Source organism: Phalacrocorax carbo, chromosome 1 (assembly GCF_963921805.1).
Source record: "Phalacrocorax carbo chromosome 1, bPhaCar2.1, whole genome shotgun sequence".
In the NCBI taxonomy this organism is placed as follows: domain Eukaryota; kingdom Metazoa; phylum Chordata; class Aves; order Suliformes; family Phalacrocoracidae; genus Phalacrocorax; species Phalacrocorax carbo.
The window spans coordinates 158,876,023-158,900,304 of NC_087513.1; the positions used below are offsets into that span (position 1 = coordinate 158,876,023).

The 24,282-nt window shown below is 38.7% G+C and overlaps 1 protein-coding gene across 2 annotated transcripts in view; it reads right to left on the minus strand.

Moving 5' to 3' along the window:
- Positions 1–24,282, minus strand: part of PCCA (propionyl-CoA carboxylase subunit alpha) — a 293,280-nt gene that overhangs the window by 201,096 nt on the left and 67,902 nt on the right. For both annotated transcript variants that reach the window (XM_064440630.1, XM_064440629.1), the window contains exons 7-8: positions 7,227–7,358; positions 1,360–1,396 (exon numbers count right to left, since the gene is read on the minus strand). In XM_064440630.1, the coding sequence (XP_064296700.1) occupies positions 1,360–1,396; positions 7,227–7,358 (169 nt within the window). The remainder of the gene's footprint in view (positions 1–1,359; positions 1,397–7,226; positions 7,359–24,282) is intronic.

Genomic DNA, 24,282 nt, shown 5'->3' on the forward strand with positions numbered 1-24,282 from the left:
AGAAAACCAGAAGAACTCAGAAGAAAATTAAGCAAGAATACTTTTTAAAGGGTATCTAAGAAGACACTGAATGCCTTCCAACTTACATTAATCAAAACTTTAAAAATACCTGCAGGAAATCTTTAAAAAAAAGAAGAGCAAGAAAGGCTATCAAAATAAAACTGAACCGAAATAAAGTCATAATACTATGTATGCCCTTTTTTAAGGACTAAAGCCAATTTTATTTACAGTTCTCCTCTGAATATTCCTATTTGGTTGATAACCTCTTCCATTTATTTCTGCTCCCATGACAGTGATCAGTAATCACTTGATTTCCCAACAGGGACATAAAGGCTGACCCATGGAAACGCTGACTTCAGCTGTGTCAGCCTAAAAGCCAGCCAAGCCTACAATAAGGACTTTCAGGGCAGCTAACCAGCGCAGGGTAAGAACCCCAACTTAAACTCAAAGTGGAAAGGTGTTACACTGATAAAACGTCATCTGCAGCATGCAAGTCCCAATTTCTACTTGGCACAAAAGGCACAGCTACAGGTTTTGACACAGGTGAGAAGTATTTGTAGCAAGGTCAGTAAGAGAAGCTTCAAATGTAGATACATAATTCAACTTATGTACCTGTAACGAACCTAAATAGTTTCTCATAGTTACTGTGTCTTAAAATGAAAATGCAAAACAAACCAAGAGAAACATCTTATTGCATTAGATTCTTCTTCTAGAAAGCATGTAAGAACTTGTGTAATTTTAAGCATATGGTTAAATATTTTGCCTAATACTAAGCTTTAGTAAATAAAAGCCAAAACTCATTAAACACATATTACACTTGACCTTCATCAAAATGAGTCCTAGACAGTTTGCTGGTTGCTCTTTTCACCATTCTCTAAGATATTCAGAAACTGAATAGTGACTTTATTCCAGAAAGCACAGAAGAAAGGCTGATGGTCTGGATGATATTCAAGCTAACTGCAGTCCACACAGCAATGAAGAATGAAGATCATATCATCACTGGTGTCAGCCTCCATAGAAATAGAAATGTACCATGCCTAACGTCTGACTATCATGTCCAATAGCAGGCATACTTTGAAAGAAACTCCTTTAGTGAGCTACTCATTACTGCATATTACATGCATTCCACAAATCATGGCTGCACTTGTTCTGTAAAGTCCAGTTTGTAAAGCTAAAATGTGATGATTTAAGAGACAGGGCGTTAATGCCTAGATTCTTCCAGCCCTATAGGCAACAGGGAACTTAAAAACTATTAAAACATTATTTGTTCTATAGGGATTACTTATTACACATTCAATTTAGTCAACCATGTCTGCTGAGAGGCACACAAATCCCACCATAGCTAATTTAAGAACTTACCAATTTCCCTTGCAATTCTGACAGCTTCATCTGCATCCTGTAAAAGCAGGAAATGAGACCCAACGTTAATCCCATCAGCCATTGCACTATGTCCTGAGGGCAGTCATATATTGCACTACTGTCTCCTCTGATTCATTTAATGTTTGATTTTACAACCTTCTGACCCTTTTCAGCCAGAGGAATGTAAAATTAATACCATAAGTGGAATGTAAATTCTACCTCATCATTAGTATTCTGAGAAACTCAAAGCAACGAGGAATCAGCTGACAGGAAACACAACCAGGATCGCAAAATTATTTTCTGCAGTTGTAGGAATTTAATGCTAGAATTTAGAAGTTTACAATCAATAATGGACCATAAATCAGATCGTTAAAGTTTGTCCACTGCCAGCTCTTTTTCTGTCCTCACAGGTATTTCTGGTTGCTGTCAGTAGGGGGAGTTGATTCTCTATTGTTCGGGAGTGATTCAGGTTCAGAAAAAAACCTTGCAGAATTTCTTTAAAGACTTTTTTTATCTACTAAAGAAATAACACAAACATTTCACTTTTACAAGTTTTGCATTCTAAAGAGAGAATAAACCTTAAATGCATCATTTTAAACCGTATCTGAAATGAGAAGATTCCCATAAATTGTTTCCATTAAAGAGTCCACACATTATTAGTGTACAACAATTAGAAAAATCTTTTTGTTGATGCCGCCTATTGCTTCACCTGACTCATACCACTATTGCCTGGTACAGAAAAAGGTACTACCAAACCCAAAGAATAAAAATCAAAATACTTGAAGCTCTTACTTCTTAAGAACTAAATCTCTTCTCCTGCAGTAGTTAATTCTGGGCTCTTCTACTGATAACTATATTTCCATTATATAATACTAGAAAGAAAAAGGGCTAAATTACAGTGGCACAGGTTAACTTTGAAAATTCCATCCAAATTTGCTAATATTTATACTATTCCGTGACATGCATTAAACAATTTGTATGGAAGGCAGTAATGTCTGGAAACCACCAGCTGCTAAGTGTGTCTGAAACTATGGGGGCTGACTTATGAACATTAAAATGAAACCTGATATTTTTAAAGCTTTCAAGGCAATCCGTTTTAAAAGCACCCAGGTCAGAACTTAAAAAAAAAAAGAAACCCACACATAAGAAATGTTCATACCTGGTTCATTTATGTCCGATAATAAAACAAAATCCTCTTTAAAAGTCTTCAGTACCTAGTAACAGCCCCATGAAGAATAAGGGGGCTGGCAGGGGAAGTTGTCAGAAAATTTAATTTCCTTTCATTAGCTAGTCTGCTCCACAAATCGGTGCTTGTTAAGTTCAAAGCAGTCCTGAAAGCAACATCAGTTTTAAGTCTTTTTACTCCAGTCACATCTGTTAATGAGATTTTTCCAAATAACTATTGTTTTTAAGTCAAGAGATAAATCTAGCAAAAATCCTTCTTCCCCCCCAAAAAAAAAAATAATCAGGGTTTACTGTTTTATTACACCTTGCTGCTTTCTATGACCCTGCACCCTCCAAATTTTAGCTTAAAGGGATAAAATGCATGAAAAGGGTCATTTAAGAATGTTAGTGGTTTCCACACATTGAGTTTGAAGGTTCTTTGTTCCTGCCTGTGACAGTTATGCGAGAATACTTCCCCTTAATAGCCTCTCTGTCAGGAAGTGTTAAACCTGCCAAATGCAGACAATTAGAGCCTCTTGAACAAAATGCAGGAAGAGTGATGACTGATGAAGAGCCACGATTATAGTCGAGAAGGAAACTTTTACATTTCTTTTCTCTTGCAAATTCACTCATATATTTGCAAAATAGAATTAAGAGGGGGGAAGCAAACGGTAATTTTTTTTCACTTAGTTACCTGCAAACAAGTGGCTAACTGACACATTGCAGTCCACAGGAAGACAAGCTGCAAATCATTAGAGGGGAACTTTTCACTGCCACTGTATTTTTATACACGCACACGACAACTTCAAGTAATAAGCAGCATCGTATCCACAGCACTAATTGTCTCAGTTCTGGCTTGAACAGGCTGAAGTCATCTCCCCAGCACAGTTATTAATTTACACTATTTCAACATCTGTTTCTTTTACAGTTCTCATATATTAGAACCCAAACTCTAAGATTAAAAAATCAATGCATATTCAAATTCCTTAGCCTTCAAAGAGTGTTTCTAAAATAGAAAACAAAAAATATGCTACGCTTTGAAGAGAAAAGTTAATAAACAAAAAATTAACCAACAACTGACATATTTCAGTATCTGGTAAGTCTTTTGATCTTTTTCCCTAAGAAAGTATGTTTTAGTATCATGCATTTCACTTGCATATGACATAAATACGGCAGCAGTTTGGGTACTTATAAAAAGTTAGCGCAATTATTTTAGATTTTTGGTGCAAAGAACTTACAATAGATACACAACATTTGCGGGGGGGGGGGGGGGGGGCGCGGGCGGCAAAAACCAAATGCTATGACACTGCACAACACAAAAGTCCATATGTGCAAAATATACAAAACGACACCAGTACTGAAAACATTTTTCTTTTTTTAAAGCAAAATCCTCAATGTTTTACTGCCATTTCCTCAAAATACACATTAGCTACACTACCATTTTCCCAAAATAAACAGCAGATTATAAGGAAATATATCATTTTAGCACCATCTTTAATTGCACAAATAAAAGCGTTCAAGTAACGGTAAAAGTTTATAAAAATTGTAATAGTTATAAAATTATGTCATAGTGTTTTTACAAATGGCTGATTTCACTAAGTTAAAAAGACATAAAATACTCATTTAGCATAAGAATTTCAAGCCTCCTAATTTCATGTACATGCCTCTCTACCAGGTACCAGCAGGTGGAGACAAAAAAGCAAAACTATTCTGATGTAGAGGAATGCCAGGATAAAGCTGTTTAAGAGACTCCTAGAACTGTAAAACATTGTATTAATTACAAAGAACTGCATAATAGTTTTCATGGCCGAGGGTGCCGGGTTTAGAGAACCTCCAGTTCACGTCTAGTCTCCAGCAATCTTTCCAGCAATACACTGATCATTTAATACCCATGTCAATACCCCAATGCAAGAATACAGCCAAAACAGACACCTGAAACTTAAATACAGTAAAATTATAGCCTTGCTGAAAACCTGCAATGTGTCTGCTGACATCAGTGAAACTAAGTAGTCATCCAGAAATACTAATCTTCTGGGTTTACATCCAGCTGTTTTTCTACCAGCCATAAAACCAAACTGGCTGCACGTGGCGAAACAAATAAAAATCTTTCTTCCTTTGCCATTCCTTTGCCAGTTTTCACCATGGCATCTTCTTATGCTCATTACTCAGCCTCCACTTTCTCTTCACTCATTTACAGACAGTACATCTTCTCAGATCTAACTTTAGTGTAGCCATTGCTCACATGGATTTACACTAATTCTTCTGATTAAGACTATTTACCACTATCTCTCCCAATCAGGTTTTAGGACACTAATTGTAGTTACAGATTTTGAAATTAACTACCTTTGAATGCTTTTGTTGGCTCTTTAGCTGACAGCACCAGACTCCAGTTCCTTACATGGGTAGGCTGGGTAGCCCTTGCCCCAGCCAACTGAGGTACTGAACCAGGGATGAGAAGAAAATTACTCTTTGTCAAACTACCCTCTCCACTCTAACTCCATGTCTTTCTGTTCTCAGTTTCATATTTGCTACAGTGTTTGCCTATATGAGAATAGTTAGTTGGGTCTGTTATGCCAAGCATCCTCCTCTTCGATCCTTCCACGTCCTTAAGTATACTGTTGAAGGGCTTCCTTCTCTTAAATTTCTATTTAATTTTCTACTCACTGGGGGTTTTCTGCATGCAACTTCTCCAAGATGTTATTACAAAATCTTAGCAACTCCAGTGTCTACTACATGTAAGTGCTAAGCAACATAAATAAGAGTGGGAAAGCACTTACCCTTTATTCATAAAGGACCTATGTATCTACAAGCACTATTTAACAAGCGCTGGAGAAAGACAACTCTTCAAGTAACAAAGATTTTCAGGGCAATCCTGAGTTGAATAACAAAGCACTGGAAGTTGTTACTCTATGTTCGCTTTAACTCTTCATCCACAAAGAATATGTGCAACCGATCTTTCTTCTGGCATTGTCAGAGGCATGAATGCAGTTTTCTTGCAGCTTTATTAAATTCCAGTATGAAGTTGAAGCCACCTCTAATCCACTCCAGCATCAAGCAGATACTTAACTCCTTCCTAGGACCTTTAAAAATTTTGTTTCTCAAGAAAGAGAGATTTTGAAAGCTTCATAAGTCTGTGACCAAAACAGGTCTCCCACAGACTGGCAGAAATCCTATAGTCTCCAGTTCCTTGTGTATTGCTCTTCTGATTGTACCTTGTGTCACACAGCTTTGCCCTTCTTATCTTAGTCCAAATTGGCAAAATTGTACATCAGGCTCTAACCAAAGATCAGGCTTTCTCTTTAACCAAATTACTGCAGTATTCATTCAAGCAAAAGACACATTATCACAGGAAGAAAATCAGAGGACAACACAGGCATGTATTCAGACCCACAGCAAGGATATCAATTATCAGAAGTTTTATTTCCTAGAACTGGTAACCAAAGCACTGGTTAAGGTAAAATTTTCATCCCCCCTTTCTGGTGCAAACAACAAATCTGGCAATGTCTGTGGACTCTTCTTTTTCTTATTATCCTCATCAGAACAGATATTTTGTAGATGCTTAGCCCCACTGCACTCTATTCACCTTTCTCATTTAGTTGGATTTGGGTTTTTTCCTCCTAACAGTTTAAAATCCAACTTAGCTGACACCGTGCTGAACAGCATTGACCTCGTATATGTTGCTCCTTAAAATACAGTCTGCGTTCCATCAATATATTCAGTTGTTACCAATTATCTTGACATTTCCTATTTCGTCATGTAAACACGATTTATGATGACCAGAGGCCAATATCGATTATCATAAATAAAACCTGAAAAGCTTTCCCTTCAACTACATTAAAGTGTTGTTGAAGCCAACTTTTCACTTTTTCCTGCAACTCAAAGTTTTACTCAAATTTCATCTGGAAAAACATTAATAACTTGACATGTCAAGGATAAAAAATTTCAACCCAGGAGGTCAACAGTTTATAATACACCAAAATTTTAGGCACATATAACTAAGGTTTGAAAAGAAAAAAAATTTATTTACCTACGTTAACACAGAAAATATATAAAGACACACAGGAAAGCTTGTAAGAGCCCAATGCTTAATCCCTATAGCAGAAAATAAAGCAAAACCAAGACATAGTTTATGTCATCTTACAAAATATAAAAGCAGCAACCAAAATATTTTTGGAAAACTGCTGGAAAGCATCCTTCTAAAACCCCAGGAAGGATACTAGCTGTAGATTTGGACAAAGAGCCACCAAGTTCCTCCCACCCTCATCTTGAGTTTTTTAACACATGGGAATCTACGCCATCAGCACAGACCATAAAATGGAAAATTAATACAGTGTAACAAACTTCACTGTTAACTTAGGGCTGTCAGGATCTTGGCCAACAAGAAGTAGAGACCTGAGAAACGTAAAGACATGTGCAGATAGTCAAATCCACACGGGATATTTGACACATTTACCTGCCTTCATGTTAGATTTGAAGTAAAACATTTTTAGACACTCCACAGAAGCAGTCCTTAATACATCGTTTATTGACTTTCTCTTCTTCTCCAAAGCTCTCTTGCCATTAAAATTCTGCACCCCATCTTTAATTACATCTTATTAAGGAAGTTGAAATTATAATTACATTCTGCACCAGACCTTCAATAGGTGTACTTCAACTTGATACTGTCCGTACAGTGGGCAGACGTTAATTAAATGATTTCTCACCTTCACTACTCCATCAAAGCCAGGGATCGTGTTGACCTTTGCATTCTTGGCTAACAATTTGCTTTCAATCTTGTCTCCCATAGCTTGAATAGCATGTGTGTCGGGTCCAATGAAGGTGACACCTTCTGATGCCTGCAAAGACAATGAAGATAATACTTTAGGAGATTAATCTATAAATCAGCTTTACACAGGTACTGTTGTTAATTTTTCTCTTTTTGAACTGATTAATGAAACATTTAGAAGACATGGTGATCTGTTTATGTTACAACGCAGCAATATCTAAGCAGCATTTCAGCCAGTTCATTAAAAATGTGTATGACCTTGTGAAACTATGTATACACACAGATTTAAATCCCCTATAATTAGCATTTATACAAATCAAAGCCAGGCCAAAGAAAAACAGCTGAAAGTGGAAGTACCCCAGCTTGAAAGTTAGAAATATCCCTTGAGAAAACAGAGGCTAGTTAACTCACTATTGAAATAGCCGCAAGTGATTTACAAAGATGTGCCTGCTAAACTGTAATGCAGTTGAAAATTCCATTATGCATTCCTAAAACCAAACCTTGAAGAAATACCAAAATGAAAGCGCAGTCTCTTACTTAACATATTTGAAGATCTTGAAAATAAGGTAATAACTAAAATAACATTTCCCCAGTTCTTTCAGGCAACTCTCTCTTCCAATACTAATGTGGAAATAGGTTAACACAGAATATTTTATAATATATAGCCAGAACACTGAATTGCATTTTTCCCTCTATTTCTCTATGCCTGCAATAGACTTCAGTGATAAAGTACACAGGTGGGTTTTTTTCCAAACCTCTCCAGGGTCAGTACTATACAGAGCTAAAGGCAATTCTACCAGAACTGTTTCACTAAAAGCTACTGATGTATCAGTGAGTACATGAATGTTTCAGGCAACTTAACATGGGGGGGGGGGGGGGGGAAGATTCAAAAGAATAAGCATACTAGCCTTGCACAATTTTTTCCAACTCTTTCATTGATTTCCCACCCATTCTGACACACCTGTAAAATGCTTAATAACAACTTCTTTCTAGCCAATGGCAGTTTACTTAATACAAACACTAACACAATGGCAAACATTCAATTTCTTGTATAAAAATTTGTGTCTTAATATTTTGTCTTTCTGACATACACTTGTGCTGCACACGTTAAGGTTGTCAGATAGTTTGAGTCACTAACAATGAAAAGTAATTTGCTGAAGTTTTGTGTATTTATTTGAAGGTAGTACATGAGCACAGAACAGACAAAAAATACAACTTTTTAAGTTGGGGAACAACGTCCTCCTGTTCACAATCTTCTAAGAGCAGAAAGCTGCCAAAAGGCTTACGAGTCACTCTTTTCACTGTCAGCAGCTTCCCAGCAGCAAGAATGTAACAACAGCAGCTCTGCACAGACAACCTCTTATCACGTCAGCTAACAGTGCTACAGATAACAGAGAAAAGACCAGATAAGTATTACAGACACATTAGGAAGCTCAAGGCAAAAGACACCCAAACCTAATGCAGGGCACCACTTTAGCTATGTCAAAGGCTTGTTAGCTTCAATTCACAATGAACCATCTGGGTTTTTATCTCAGCCCACCTCTTCTCTACTACAGTAGGCTTATTAGCTCAGCAACTCAGCAACATTGATTTTATGAATAGCTGTCTTACAAAGTTGGGAAGACTACAATAGGAGGGAGGAAGGGATAGGAAGACCAACACGAAGGTGCAGATCTATTAATATTATAGTGCTAAAGGATCTGAGCACCAACAGAATTCACTTTTTAAAGGAGAAGGGAAACAAGCAAGGAGTTGATGTTTGAAATCATAGTGACACGAAGTTTGGGGAGCTAAGCATTTCAGAAACAACAGCGGGTTACAACCTGAAAACTGATACTTTGTTCCCTCTTAACAAGAGAGTTTTAAATAGGTGCCTGGGTACACCTGAAGGTAGGCCAGAGTTCCTCCTGTCATCAGACTGTATTCCAACCTCAAAAAGCTTTGTCAAAAACATTCACTTACATACTTGGCAGCTGGAGATTATGCTGTCCCTCTTGTATCGCTCCTAACCTGGAAATACTTTGTTTCTACAGCTCCTGCCATAACATTGGCATTTGCATCCTGGCCAACACCACTTCAACTTCATCACATATTGCTTCCTCTCCCCACCCTCTTCTCAAAATCTACTATCAAAAACATGGGATCTCCAGAAATCATCAAGAGATAGTGGGTCCCAAACTACTTCTTTCCAGTGAAAGGCAAGTAGGGGACATCTTGCTTAACTTACTGTCTATTCTCACTGCATTGTGGCATGGATTTTCAAACTGCCCAGCCTATTCCCTGTTCCTGTCCAAAAAGGCAGTTGGGTAAGAGGATAGCACCATTCAGGAAAGACTCATAAACCACCTGAACACTCCAGGCCATTTCAAGAAATTCATCTGCTCTATCAAATATATTTGTTACATGAATCTTGTAGAGCTGTAACATTCCACATGGATACAACCAGTACTTATTAAAAATTAAGTACTAGATTATGTGCAGCACATTCACATTGCTGTAACGCAAATACCACCAATACAACCTATACCTGTCTTTTATTTTAAAAAAAAGTATACTTTTAATGTCCATAATTTACAAACTCACTTGTCTACACATGCACCTCTGCTTTAAATGCTTTGAACCTTTGTGCCTTACACAGAACTCCTCTTTAATTGCAAACAAGCAGCAGCTTGGGACTACTACCAGCTAGTCCCCTATATGGTTAGTCAGTTGGGGTTTTCATCATATCCAGTTATTTCCCAGCAACAAAATCTGAAATATGACAAGATACCTGAAACCACATAACTCTGCATGCTGCAACATCCATAAATCAAAAATAAGTTAACAAACCAAGGGGGATCTGCTGGCTTCCAGCCAATACATCAAGCCACCTCTTATGGAGAAAAGGTGTGCATTCTCTGACTTGAAACTACATTTAGCTACGCTCACAAAAAAAGACTTTGTCAGCTTAAGGCACTACTAGATAAACTCTTGCAAGTCTTGCTACAGTAATTTAAGACCCCATCACTCAAAGATGCTTCTTGAGCCCTCTGCCAAAGCTTGGTGCACTTTTCTGGTGATGAGCTGACAACTTCTCCATTACCAATACTCATACATAATGTACTAAACAACCTGTTCCAAACTTTAATGCCTGATACTGAAAATACCAAAAATAGACCATAAGAAAGAACATAGCAGTAACGTCTTCAGCTCCCACAAAGATTTATCAGCACCCATCCATTAGCATCTGTACTTTATGAAACACATGGAAGTGGTGAAACTGTTCAAGAACAACTTCCAGCGCCTGATGACAGTCTGTCCACACACCGATTTACCAGTGTAGCAGCAAGCACTAGAACCTCTGCTATACATAAGACAAATTTACATAATGCATATCAAAAAAGTTCTTCCAAAAGTTCTGTTACTCCTCCACACATTCAGCAGCATACTCCAGCCTTGAAGATTACCTGGCTGCAGAGAACACATCAAGTTTCACTATAAACATGCACCAGCATATTTTTTTTTTAAGAAGTATCCTATGATACCTGCATATCACTGTTCTACTTCACATAGTTAAAGGTACAAACAATAAGGAATATTTTATAAGAACAATTTCAGAATACATTCTTTGACTAAGACGTAGATAGGAGTTTTCCCCAACGCCCCTCTATTTTTGAGAGTAGCAATAAGTTGGTTTATTTGTAGTGCCTTAAGAATCACAAGCAGTTCATTCTCTCTTCTTCCCCCCCACCCCAACCCTTGAGCCAGACAAATACCCTAACTCTGCCCTCCAGGAACACAGGACCTCAAATACAGCAAAAATTAAACAATGTCAAAGTAGGACAAACAAAGGCAAGATTTGGGAAATCCATTTGGAAAGTCTGTGGTTGAACTGCATGTGACCTTCGCAGTCTGTCAACCACATCTGACTGCTCTGGGTACACAGTGGGCCAAACAGACCTATGGTAGCGTAAATCGCCACCCTCCTGATGTTTAGGAGGACCTGTATGGCTGACACTCTTGTGGACCTGAGGTAACTGAAGAGACTGATCCTAGAAGAGCAAATTCATTTGCATCGCCTCCTGGAAGCTATGAATGCAGAGATTCACAATTACTGTATTATACAGTAAGTAGTTGATTCAGCCTCAGTGACAGCATAAGCAGGACTAAGGACAGAAAGCATGAAGGAGGGAAAACTCTCATAATAAACTTTCATACACACTAGCTCCCTTGGCAACGTATACTCTTCTGTGGGCTTATGAATATGTGGCAAACCAGCCAACTTGCTGCCAGGCCTCTTAGCACGGCAGGAAATGACTGAACAGTTCCAACCCAGCTTTAGACAAAACAAGCTATATTAAAACTTTTCCTCTGTCTTTTACCACATTAGTTATGGACAGTTAAACACACTTTTTGGTGTCCTCATTAGAGCCAAGATATTTGAATCTGCACATAACACCAGCTTAAGATGAGTAGCTCCAACTAACAAGGAGGCACACCACATACAAAAAGAACCACAGCTATCAAGAATCTTGTGTTTTCTCTTTCAGGATCATTTGGTGAGGGGATTCTTCCAGTCACACCATGCTGATGTGACAAAACACACTCCAAGTACCCAGCTGGTTCCAGATGCAAGAACCCCTATAATTATCTTACTAGACAGAAGCAATGCAATAATGCAGGCTTTGTGCTTGTTCTTTCCCAGGTACCTGAAATGGGTTAGTTGTAGGAAAATGTTTCCGACCTCTGAGGAAGAAATGGCTGAGGGGATGGAGATACCTCAGGAGCAATTGTAGCTATTCTACCTTATTGAAAATAAACTTTACTACCTAAACACAGAGCTGGTTTTCAAACAAGCTCATTAAATTTACAGGAGAAGCCAAACAATCTGTTGCATACAGCCATCAGGTCATACGTTCTCAAACTCAGACTTACACATGATGTTTTCAAGACTACCCAAACTCACCCAAGGTGATACTTATTGGAAGACAGTACAGTAATTCACTTGGGATAACACAACTCAACCCCAGCACCACTGGCTAGGTAGATTCAGAGTCTGCAGTCTGTCAGGAGTGACCAGAGAAAGAACTGAGCCAACCTAGTTGCTTTTGCCTCATTCTCTTTCCTTTCCTGCACACCCCTTCCCACAGTCCTGCCTAACCCCTTCTCTAGGGCAGGCTCTGGCACTCCTCAGCTGACCAACACGGCAGACAATGGCCTAGGGTTTTTTGTGAGAAATGTTTTCCATTGCTTTAGTGAGTTAAAATTAACTAAACAGAGAAGCTTAATAGGCATTGGAGGAAGGACCACATAAGCTGCTGGAGCATGCAACTGGGAACAACCACCTTCTTTTGAGGGAAAGCAACATCCTCAACTCTCAGGTGTCCAGGGGGACACTGCATGCTGTCATACTGGTCTCCTTTTGTGTTCAAGTTTGCATTTCTGTTTTAAGGTTTGTTTTAAAATAAAGCATGTTGCTGCTCTCCTGAGGAGCACTGTTTTAATCACAGAATGGCTCAAGTTTGAAGCATCAAAGCCACTGCCTGAACCAACTCTTTAACACATGCTGTCAAGCAGTGGAGCAACTTGGGGGCAGAAGAGAAGCAGAAGCGAGACACTGTTGTAGTGAGATAACAACAAGATCAGAAAGTGTGGTAACAACTTACCACAATTACTCATGAATATATTGGTGAAGATTATGAAGGAAGGTCCACAGATAAGAACTCCAGTAGAAACTGTTATCATAGGTCTGGTATTCAAAGGGGTTTTGTCCCAACCCTCAAGTTTTCTTCACAGGGAAATCTGGAAAAGGTTTGCATTAAATACTTGCATGCAGCTGATGAGTGCTTTCACTGTTGTACTGGGGAAGGACTGCCTTAACTTTTATGCCCTCTTGACACACAGCCAGTCAAGGAGGCAGAGCCAATGGGGAAGGGAAGGGGCAGAAGTAGTCTAGTAATCACTAGTACCAGAGTTCCACAAAAATTACAGTCTTCCACAAATACAGTCTCCCATCTACAGCAGGGACTCATAGTTCACCGGAAGGAAACAGACCCATACATGCAGCTGCCTGCCACCACATACAAAGCAGAGCAGGTAAGCAGTACAGCTCAAGGATGACTGTAATAGCTAGCTGGACTCAAAAGCCTTTAAATCACACGGGCTAAATGCAGGGCTGAGAAGCAGAGCTGGCAGCAAAAGGAAGATCCAACAGATTTAAACAACCTAGAAAATAACCAAGCAGAACAAAAATCCAATTGAGGTGGCCAGATGAAACATCCAAAGACAGACAGGGGAAGGGGGTGGGAAGGGAAACCACACCAGGCGCACTGACAACTGTTGAAAGAGGTGGGGATGTAACAGATCACCTCGCAATGCAGGAACTGTCCATTCGACACCGGGAAAGAATCCCCCTAAGAAATATACTATTAGAATATATTATAAGAAGCATCCACACAATAACATAGGATATAGCAAACTGGTAAAATGCTCTACAACAGGACGCAGTGGAGGTGAAAGAATGCCTTGAAGCCTTCTGCTAGATGCACAGAAACAACCTATCAGCTCAAACAGCTGGACCCTGTTGCTGCCGCTATCCTGTATATATTTACTCTGAGCCTTCAGGAGTGGCCAATGACCTGCCCAGGCAGCCTGTAAATTTAGTATTAACAAACAGAGAATTTCATTCTATGCAGATTCATTTTAAGTTGGAAAAGGCCTGAAACAGCAACATGCCTAGGTGGATCAACAAAAGTGGTAACTCTCCAGCAGTTCAGCGAACAGGAGTTTCTCCAATCTTGTTTAGAATGAAATAAGCAGAACTTTTGAAGCCAGAAGATCTTCAGATTACCCACACATTTATATACACACAGAGGAGAGAAAAGACAACACTTCAGGGTAGAGTAGCATCCTTCATTTGAAAAAATTTGTTCCAGAGTGAGCCATGCTCCAGAAAAAGCAAACTACAGCCTTCTGTACAGTCTTATGACAGAACAGTATAGCACCTCTTAAGTGAATACAGTATGTGATGTAAGCAGATGGATAAATATGCTAGAGGTCAAAGGGCTGTAGCATCTTACTTTTCTCTAACTACACTTGCCTTTGGCTACTATAGTTCTTTCTGGAGATCTGCCTTTGTTTTGTCTGAGGGTTTGGGAAGGAGACGGAGTATTACAATCACCTTGAGCTGCATAAGCAGCAGGCAGGTAGAAGTAAAGGTTAATTGGTGATTGGGAAAGTGACAGTGCCAGATTGAACTTGCTAAAGGAAGGAGATGGTGGTGAAGAACTGTGCTGCCCAGCCTGCCAGACCTCACTGCTTGTTCCAAGTTCTACTTTGAAATAAAAACTTACTGTTACTTGGCTCCAAAACACACTGCATTTTAGAAGCCAGACCCACCACACAGGCTTTGTCACCACCTATGACGCTATACTGTGCCATTTTAAATATCTGTATTCACTGTCTCAAATAGGAATACATATTGTAAGAGAAAGTGATACATTGGAAGTGTTTCTTTTAAAAGGGAAAAGCTAGCAGAATGAAAAAGCCTTACCTAAAATTGAAGACAGCTGCAAGAAGTTTGTCTCTCTTAAAACTTAATTTACAGAACACAAAAGTATTTTCACAATCACTATTTAAATAAGAAAAAAGATTATTTCTAGGAAGCAATACTGAAAAAACTGAAAATGTGAATACACTAATTTACTTGGAAATAAACCAACACAGATGCCAGTTTCCATGTTTAACCTCTGGCATAGAGAGGGAGATGTGTTAACAAATTCCCTCTAAGCCATTATTCTAAGAAATATATCTGATTTATTTAATCCTGGTGTGTATGTGTTCACACTGGTCTCCAAATTACAGTTTAAACTATGCAGAGCTATGAAAATATATTAATCGGTTACCAGAAAATCTTGTACTATATTTAGGTTCCTCCAGTAGGACCAGGCAAACTTCTGAAGGACCAAATGAAAATAGGCTTTATCCAAGCCCCACATATGCCTTCTCTAAAGCAGGCTAGCAACAGAACACAGATACAGCATATATCTATACATCCTATATCGAGAGATAGACATATATAAGTTTTTCAACACGTAGTATACGTATATTCAAATATTTGGGGGGTGGGAAGAGATAAATCTGTTAGACTATTCTAAAGCCAGCTTAAACAAAAGGCACAGTTGATGAACCAGCATAAAAACAACGTAAGGCTACTTAACTCCACTGTCCAAAAAAGCGTGCACCCCTCAAAAAGAGACCATGGACAGAACACCAGGGAGCAGCCAGAATAAGTTTAGATAGTCAGCATCACCTTAAGCACAACTCCTGCATAGAAAATAGATTTTAAATAAACTTTAAAGTCATCTCCTCTTTAATTCCACAGAAGTTAAGCGTACAAAGTCAAAACCATAGGAATCAGACTAATCTGTAGGCATCTTCCTTAACAAGATATAAGTTGTGAACTCATATGATCATAGAGTATATGTACAAAGGGTAAATGAGCTTGCACTGAATCAATTCTGCATTTTAAAATTTAAAATTATTTCATTAGCGAAACACTTCACAGTGTATATCTCACTTCTAAATGGAAGAAAATGGTACTCAGCTTCCAGGCCATATCTTTGCAAGTGAAAAGCAGCACAGAAGGACAAAGCTACGAGCCACTGTGAGAACAACAAAATGTACCTCTAGGCTCTATACCTGTAAGTTTTCACTCTGGATCTGATCATCAAGCTGAAGTTTTACTTGATAATTTAACTTTAAAACAGTTTATGATGTTAAATAGTCTACATATTATTTTATGTCTTTGCCTAGAACTGCGATGCAATAGTGAATTATCCAAGTTTTTAGGAGCATTTCTCAAACACAAACAATAAAAGCTTGAACATACAGTAGTTTGTATGACATGCCACTGTCAGTGGTGAATTGCTTCATCATCTATAAAACACTCCACACACACACACCCCCCACCCAACGCACAGGCACAGGAACTTAGCCCTGCTGTGTTGCAAAAAGTTTGAGTATTCGGCTATATCAGTAGCAATGGATACCCAGAAAATTTAGGGAGAAACAAACGAAACTTAAGAATTTTCCCTGGATCGTTTCCATATTGCTTTTCTTCGCTTCATGGCATTGAAACCACCCTTGATTTTTACATGATAAAAGAAATCTGTGGAACTAATCCTAGAAACCTCTTTCTGTTTCCTTGCTTAACACCTCCAGGCGACAGAAAAGACAAAATGCTTCATTTGCATCCTTAAACATTAGAAACTGCGAATGAGCCCTTTCAGCTGCAAATGTTATTGCATCTACATTTCCAGAAGAGAAAGAAGGTTAAACAGCCTACTCAGGTTTATGTTAACTCATCTCTTTTTAGCACCCTGAGCAGCACAAAGAGCAGAGAATGTGGAAGCTTAACAGCCCAACCTCTTTCTTCATTACGTTCAATTAGATCCTGGAAATGGATATAGCTGCTGATTACATGAAGATAAAGAGAAGAAATCAGGTACGCACAAAGGAAATGGCAAACACTAACAAGTGTAATCTTAGTCTTCCAAATCATGTAGCCTCAGGAAGACCATTTCATTTTTCATGCAACACAAAAAAGTTTATCCGTTGCATGACCACACAAGATTTCAGCTGATGTAAATGCAGCATTTGTTTAATCATTGATACAAACTCTTAGTTTAAAACGTAATGTGCCAGTGTTGCACAAAGCCACCCTGAACATGTTCATAAGGTAAGAAAGATTCCTTGCTTCATGTGCTACATAGTACTTCCTCTTATCAATTAAAGAATAAATTTGAACCACAGTCAAATAGCCAAACACTGTTAAGCTACTTTATTTCAGAATAAAATCAAGTACAATTTATTCTTCAGGAGTACTATATCTCCTAACGGACAACATTTTTTTTAAAATTAGGATTCAACCAAATAGTATTTTTAATATGTTTCAAGTAAAAAGAGCGTTTGGAATTACTCTACTGAATTCAGTAGAGGAAGCTAGCAGCACTTTTTATTTTCTAAGCCATTTGGCTTTCAGTCTGGAAGAAAAGTCTTCAGCTTGGCAGAGAATGCTCAATGGAGATGTTTAACACAAAATATACATTACTCTAAATGAAAACCAGGCACTCACGGAGAAAAAGCAGGAGAGAATGATGAGAGGGAGAAACAGGGGAGCATCCTTCTAGCCAAACTAACGCCTCACATTACCAAGGACCCAAGTTTATGACACATACAGAATCTTTTATCAGCTATCAAACTGAAAGTTTTTTGTCTTCCCTACTGAACAACGTAACAGTTCAAAAAACTGAATGTTAGAGCAGATGGAGAAAATGCATAGGCACAAGACATTCTTTATACAGCCATACTATTTCTCCTGTCCTACAGAAGCATGTGAAGCTTTGCAAATGAATATGGAACACAAGCATATAACCTGATTAGTAAGTGCACTTTGCAATGCCTTAGCTTGTTTTTTTCAAGGCGGGAGAGAACAACTTGAGAATATATTTAGAAGCCAACAAGTAATGAAAAATTAGCAGTGTTATTGAGCTGTTACATTGAGCTTGCAGTCAAAGAATATTAATCGTATGCCTGCAAAAAAAAAAATCAGATTCAAGTTGAAAAACATCTGCCTGGTATTTTTGCAGACATCCTATAAAGTTAGGTAACCTTCATTACATTTACACTGTGTATTCAGAAATAAAATTAAAACTTAAGATGACTGTCCAAGCTCACACCACACTGAATTTACTGATGAGTTAAGCATCAGGAACCCTGGTACTGAGAGCCAGGAAGCTAAGTGACCCTAGAATCATCCTCTTAATAACCACTCTGCATTTTGAGACACATTGTTGAGCAAAGCACACAACTACATTGAAAAGTGTCATTTCTCAAATGCTGCAAAAAGAGACACTGAATAAGCAACACTTTATAGAAACAAGGCTGTTAAGCCCACTGCCCAGACCAAATTCTAACATGGATAACTCCATTCTACCGTCCTACAGCTCCCTTTTCTCAACTGGTTGGTGTACGTTACGATCCTCCCTGTCCTCACACGAAGGCTACTAATTTACTTCCTGCCAAAGAGCTGCTATCACTGATATCAAGACAAGGTGGTATTTCTTCAGTAGATGTAGCCATCCTCAAACATTTGATAAAGACTGTTTTGAAAACCTTCAGAGTTTATAGACATGCCAGAAACTGCACTACAAGATACAGAGCAGACCAGTGAGTTCACTTCAGAAAACTGGAAGCATCTGCATCTTGTTAGTAAACTGGACTTTTTTTCCCCACAAGAAGAGAGCCGTTAAATAGCACTAGATTTAATTTCTGACATTCAAAAAACAACATCATATGGTAAATAGGCATATTTATTCAAAAATAAATATCAATCTGTCAATCACATTAACAAACATTAGTTAAGAGCTAAACAAGCAGTAAATCAATCATATCAGCAACAAAAAGTGCACATGCACACATGCATGCATTTGTTTGGGTTGGTTTGTGGTTTAGTTTGGTGCCCCCCACCCCCCCAAAACCAGGTCTAATTCACTGAACCAACACACTGTCTTTTACCAAAGCCAGAATATACTGACCCCGCAGCTACTAAAAAAACCCCCACACAAGTAAAGGAAGGATAGGACTGGGGCAACAGTTGCTCAAGATTAAAGCCATTATAAAGCCCCAAGGACAGGATGCTCTTCCATAGGTCTAGTAAATTGTCACAAAGTAGTGGCCCAAAAAGACAGTACCCCCACCCCAGGTCTCAATTCCTCCAGCCTCTTGCAGCACAAGCAGCATCCATGCAACTGCACAGCCATCAGTTTGGGAGCCATATTGGCTGAAAACAGCTAAAGAGGCACGGGTGCTTAGATGATTTTGAGGGACAGTCCCTAGAAGGGACAGTGGCAGTAGTGACAACTGTCAACAGATGCACTGCCACCAGACATAATGGGGTATATAGGGGAAAATGTGCAGAAAAGGTATAGGCAGGACAGAACAAGGCAGGATGACTGAAAGTTACATTTGTGGACAGAGATGCCTGTGGCAGAGAGTCACTAACAGGCAAGAACTGGGAGTTACAGAGGTACTATTATCATGGCAATGGTGATGAGATGACTGACACAGGAGGTGTCTGCGATCTATAATGGCAAGGAATACTGGAAGAAGGTGGTCAGCCATAGGAATGGGTAGCCCAGAGAAGCTGTGGAGTCTCCATCCTTGAAGATATTTCCAAACCCAACTGGACATGGCCCTAAGCAACCTGTTACAGTTGATCCTGCGTTGAGAGAGGGTCTAGATCTCCAGATCCCCCTTGTAAATTCATCTACTCTATAGCCCTAAGTGAAGAGTAATCAGGAAGATTATCATCACTGGCCAGGTGAGGAGGGGTACAGCAACCAACAGTATAGAGAACTTGGCACAATCCTTGTTGTTAAAAACCAAAACAAGACCTTCTTAGATTGCCTGGGACAAATCTCACAGCATCCATTTCTTTAAGAAGTAGAGCCTGGTCATCCCCATCTTTCTTCTCTAATAACTGGTGGTGGTGCTGCTGCATAGCCATTTATTTCTACCTCTGTACTAAGACATGCTGTTCCTTTCATTTTGCAGACAAAAGTGATCAACAAAATAACTTTCAAAACAAACAAAAAAATCCCATCCAAAGGTTCCCATCTCTGAAAGACAAGCTCATCAATTACATTAGGAGGCCACCACAGGATGCAGCACAGGGCTGGGAAGACACAGCTGGGGCAAGCAGGGACAAGAGGGAACTCCCTACACCAGCACTGGTATGGAAGCACATGGAAAAAGCAGCAACAGTCTGAGGAAGGGAGGATGGTAAAGCAGTATTTCTGTGATGCCCTCTCATCAGCTGAGTGAGCACTAGTGTACATATAGGATAATGTTAGACAACACAGCCATAGTAGAAGACACCACTTTCACAGAATTCTGTTAAGCACTGTCCTACCTTCTTCAGTATTTATTTGTAAAAGGATGCATGTACTAGTATTACTAATAGAAGTTGTTCTTATTTAAATCTTACACACAGTTCCTTGAAAAACACCACAAACTAATTACCCTGTAATGAAAGATAACTAGTTCTTACAGCTGCCCACTGAGAGAAGTCCAATGCACTGCATTTAAGCAAATGAAAAATTCATTGATTCCCTCCCCGCCTTTGGAAAGTGTTCTAAGAAAATTCTGAGGTTTTTTTCTGTATGTTCTAACAGCGAACAGTCTTTGGTACTTACATAGCTCTCCCTCTGATCTCTATTTAAGCTCAACTGATATGACGTTTACATCAGATATTCTGGGCAGACATGTGTGCGACTGTGTTGTCCTCTTAAATGTGGATATTCAAATAAAATGAAGAAAAAAGGCTTAACAGACTTAACAGAAAAATATTACTCCTGATTTTATCATCTTTAAATAATGAGACTTATACACAAATTCAGTTCTTCAACTAGCCCTGTTCTTACTCCTTACTCATACTCTTGCATGAATCAAACAAGCAGATTTGGCCCTTTGCCTTCAGTTTAAAAATTAAAAACTAAGAACTACATATGATCATAAACACCACTAAATATTACAGAAGTTTCAAAGTGTTTTAAAAGTATGTGTATATTTTACTTCTTGGCTAGCATGAGGAAGTACCAGTGGAATTGGGCATATCTAAATCTATTGAACAAGATGTGATGGAATAGCGGTATTACAACACTCAGTGCTACAGCTTTGGGATAACAACCTCTCACTACCTCAGTGTCATAAATAAAAGAAGTCAATAATATGTATTGACATGTAGTACTAGAGAATTTATAGGCACTTATAATGAAGCAATCCATGAGATCCCCTTGTGGTCCTGCTCCCCATGAACCACAACCATTCTGAGCTTAGGATAATGTACTATGACAAAAATATCAACCATGCATTCCTGAATAACACCACCTCTGGATTTGAAAGATAAATTTCATCTCATGGCTAAGTGTGGAACAGCTTTTTGGAACATACACAATCAAGTTCCTCCCTCCCCCTCCCAACAGATGGGCCTGAGAGTTGGACAGTCTGGCTTCACTTGTGCTGTGAAGTAATTAGACAAACAAATCTGGATCCTGTAAATAAGCACATGCTTGAAATTAAGCATGCTTAAACAGTTGCAGGATGAGGACCTAAATTCCAAAATTTTCACCTGTAGAGAAAATCAGCCTATTCAGTGATGGCATTCTTCCTGAAAAGTTGATATTTCTTTCTTTTCAAAGGTCCCCAGAGAAATGGCAAGGCGCGGAAAGCAGCTTGGATAAGCAGAGAGCAAGCAACTACCAGCTTTTTAAATTATTATTATTAGTTTTTAATGCAAACTGGTGTCTCAGGAACGCTTAAGATGGTAAATAAGACCACAGCACCCTTGAAAACTTTTTTTAGTATTTCATCTAAGTCACATGAAAACAGTGAAATACAACAGAAATTCTAGAAATCCAACCTCTAACTTATCTGCTGGCCTAGAATTGCTTGGAAATTCTTAGCAAACTGGATTTTTCACTTCGGAATTGGATGTTGAAAAGTATCTGCAACTAGATGTGTTCCTCATGAAGCTAAAGGGGAAAAAAAAATCCTTAAAGGCAGAATATACTCAGAGATCAGCTATGAAAAAAAACCAAAAATGGGTATATACAAAAGGCTACAGTTAAAGAAAATGTGCCTTATTCTATCCGGAGCATCATATATACCAAAAAAGTTTCTTATACTGCTTTTTTATACCCATGAACATTGTATAGGACATCTGTAATGGACACATCCTTGATCAAGACAAACTGCCTTAAACACACCTTTTCAGAATCTGCCACCTCACCAACTAACCTCCTGCACCTAAGAGAGGCAATGAGGTAAGGAGAGATCACAACATCACTAATTGAGAACGGCATCACAGCAAACACACAGGGAACAAACACAGGATGCCACAGTAACTAACCCCAACATGCTGTAACTCCCAAAAGCCTGATTTTACAGTCTCAGAGCCCCTTCAACATCCTTGTGGGCACCTGCTGACAATAACAGGTGGCAGCAAGAGGCTTGATCTGATGGGCTCAGCCAAAGAGGGAATGAATAGGAAATTTAATTGCCATCAGCTAGAAGTGCTGTACCATGATAACTAAGGCAATCTAGAGCACATTCTGCCACAGAAAAAAAAAAGAGGGGGCCTGACGTCTAGGCTCTTCATTTTTTACACCCAGTCCATTGCATTTTGCTGGTGCTAGCGCTAACTTCTCTTTATGGATTACTTTTAAGCTTGCTTTAGATGACAACATAAAGAGTAGTCCGAGCACACGGGAGATGGTAGGAACATGTGACCAGGGCCAACATCTCCTTGCAACAGCAGTAAAACTTTAGCTTACGGAGATTGTGAAACTGCACCTTTGCACAAATATCCACAAGAGGGAAAAAAGTATTACAGCTCCCATTCCTTGCTTTGCAGGAGCAACCCAGGTACCACTAGCAGCATGAGCTACAGCAGGACTTGAAACATCCAACTCTGGAGTCCCAGGAGGAAGAAAGGCTAGAACGGAAAGGAATTTGCCATGCAAACTCTGTATCATCCTCCTAAAAAGTAATTGGTCCCATCACTGAAGTATCTTCAATGATTAACACTGCCTGTTAATCACTGGTTAAAAGCAAGATCTTTTCCCAATTCCCAAACAAGGATGCCTTTCATCAGGAGAGAGGTGGGAAGGACCTCCTCCAAATGAGAGATTTTGACAAGCATCAAAGCTATGGCTGAAAAACCTTTCTGCATCAGCAGAACTCGTTCCCCAATCCTCATCCTTAAGGCGCTACCTGAATCTTCACTGGAATTTGACATACAAGTCTCAAATGGATGCGAAGTAAGCGTGATATTCTGAACGTAAAGGATAAGCTTGGCAAAGTTTTCAAGCAGATAAGAACCACCACTTCTAGTGGGAAATACTTTGTTATTTTAAATATGGTGCCATGGTGGTCTCGCCACATTATCTTAATACAGGATTTCATTAACTGCTCAGAGGCAAGCTAAATTTATTCCTTCCCCATGCCAAAAATTCAGTCAGTGTATATTTTTGAACAAAAACACAATCTGAAGAGTATATTAGCCTCTGTGTAAAACTGATGTTCATCTCTCCAACAAATTAGAAATTCAAAAACAAAAATCAAAACTAAATGAATACTGGCAAGGGAGCTAGAGATACCAGCTATGCAAAAAAAAAAAAAAAAGAGCTAATCTGACAAGATACTCAAAATCAGAAAACAGCTTATGAATTAGAGCTGGTACTTAAGATGGACTCTTTTTTTTTAAGAATGAACAAAGATCCTGGTTCTCAAGATTTTCAGTCCAGGAAAGAAATATAAAAATAAGGAACTCATTAACTCATGTCTGGAATAAATAATCTTTTTCACTCTGAAAATAAATACATTTAAAAGAATTCAAAAATATTACGTATAGGAAGGGGAAGTTCTAAAAATACAAAAATCAGGACCAATATTATCACTCTCTCCCAGGAAACTACGCTGACTAATTTTAAGGACTACAGTCTAGACACCAGGTCCCTAATCCTGTAGGTTTTTATGAATTAATATTAAGAGCTTATCTTTTAAGAAAACAAAAACTACACTAAGTAGTCTCTTAAGCTTCCATCACATCATAAATATTTAACTATTTAAAGTTAGAAACTTCTCACCCTTTGTTGCTCACATTTTAAACAAGGTTTCTGCTGAAAGATTACTATAAATGAAGTGCACAAGACACTTCCTATTGGAGAGGCTTGACAGGTAACTTGGAAAAGTGGTGAGACAAAGGCCCATATCTTTGATTACTGCCTTGCCTGGGCACAAGGACTGCTTGCATTCCTCCTTTTGAAAAAGAATGGTGGGGGTTGAGATTTTTTTGTGGGTGCAGGGATTAAAGTTTCCCCATTTAGAGCCCCAGGCTTTTCTTCCCTGTTTATTTTTAGTTTGTTCCTTTTTATTTTCCTTCAGATGCTAAC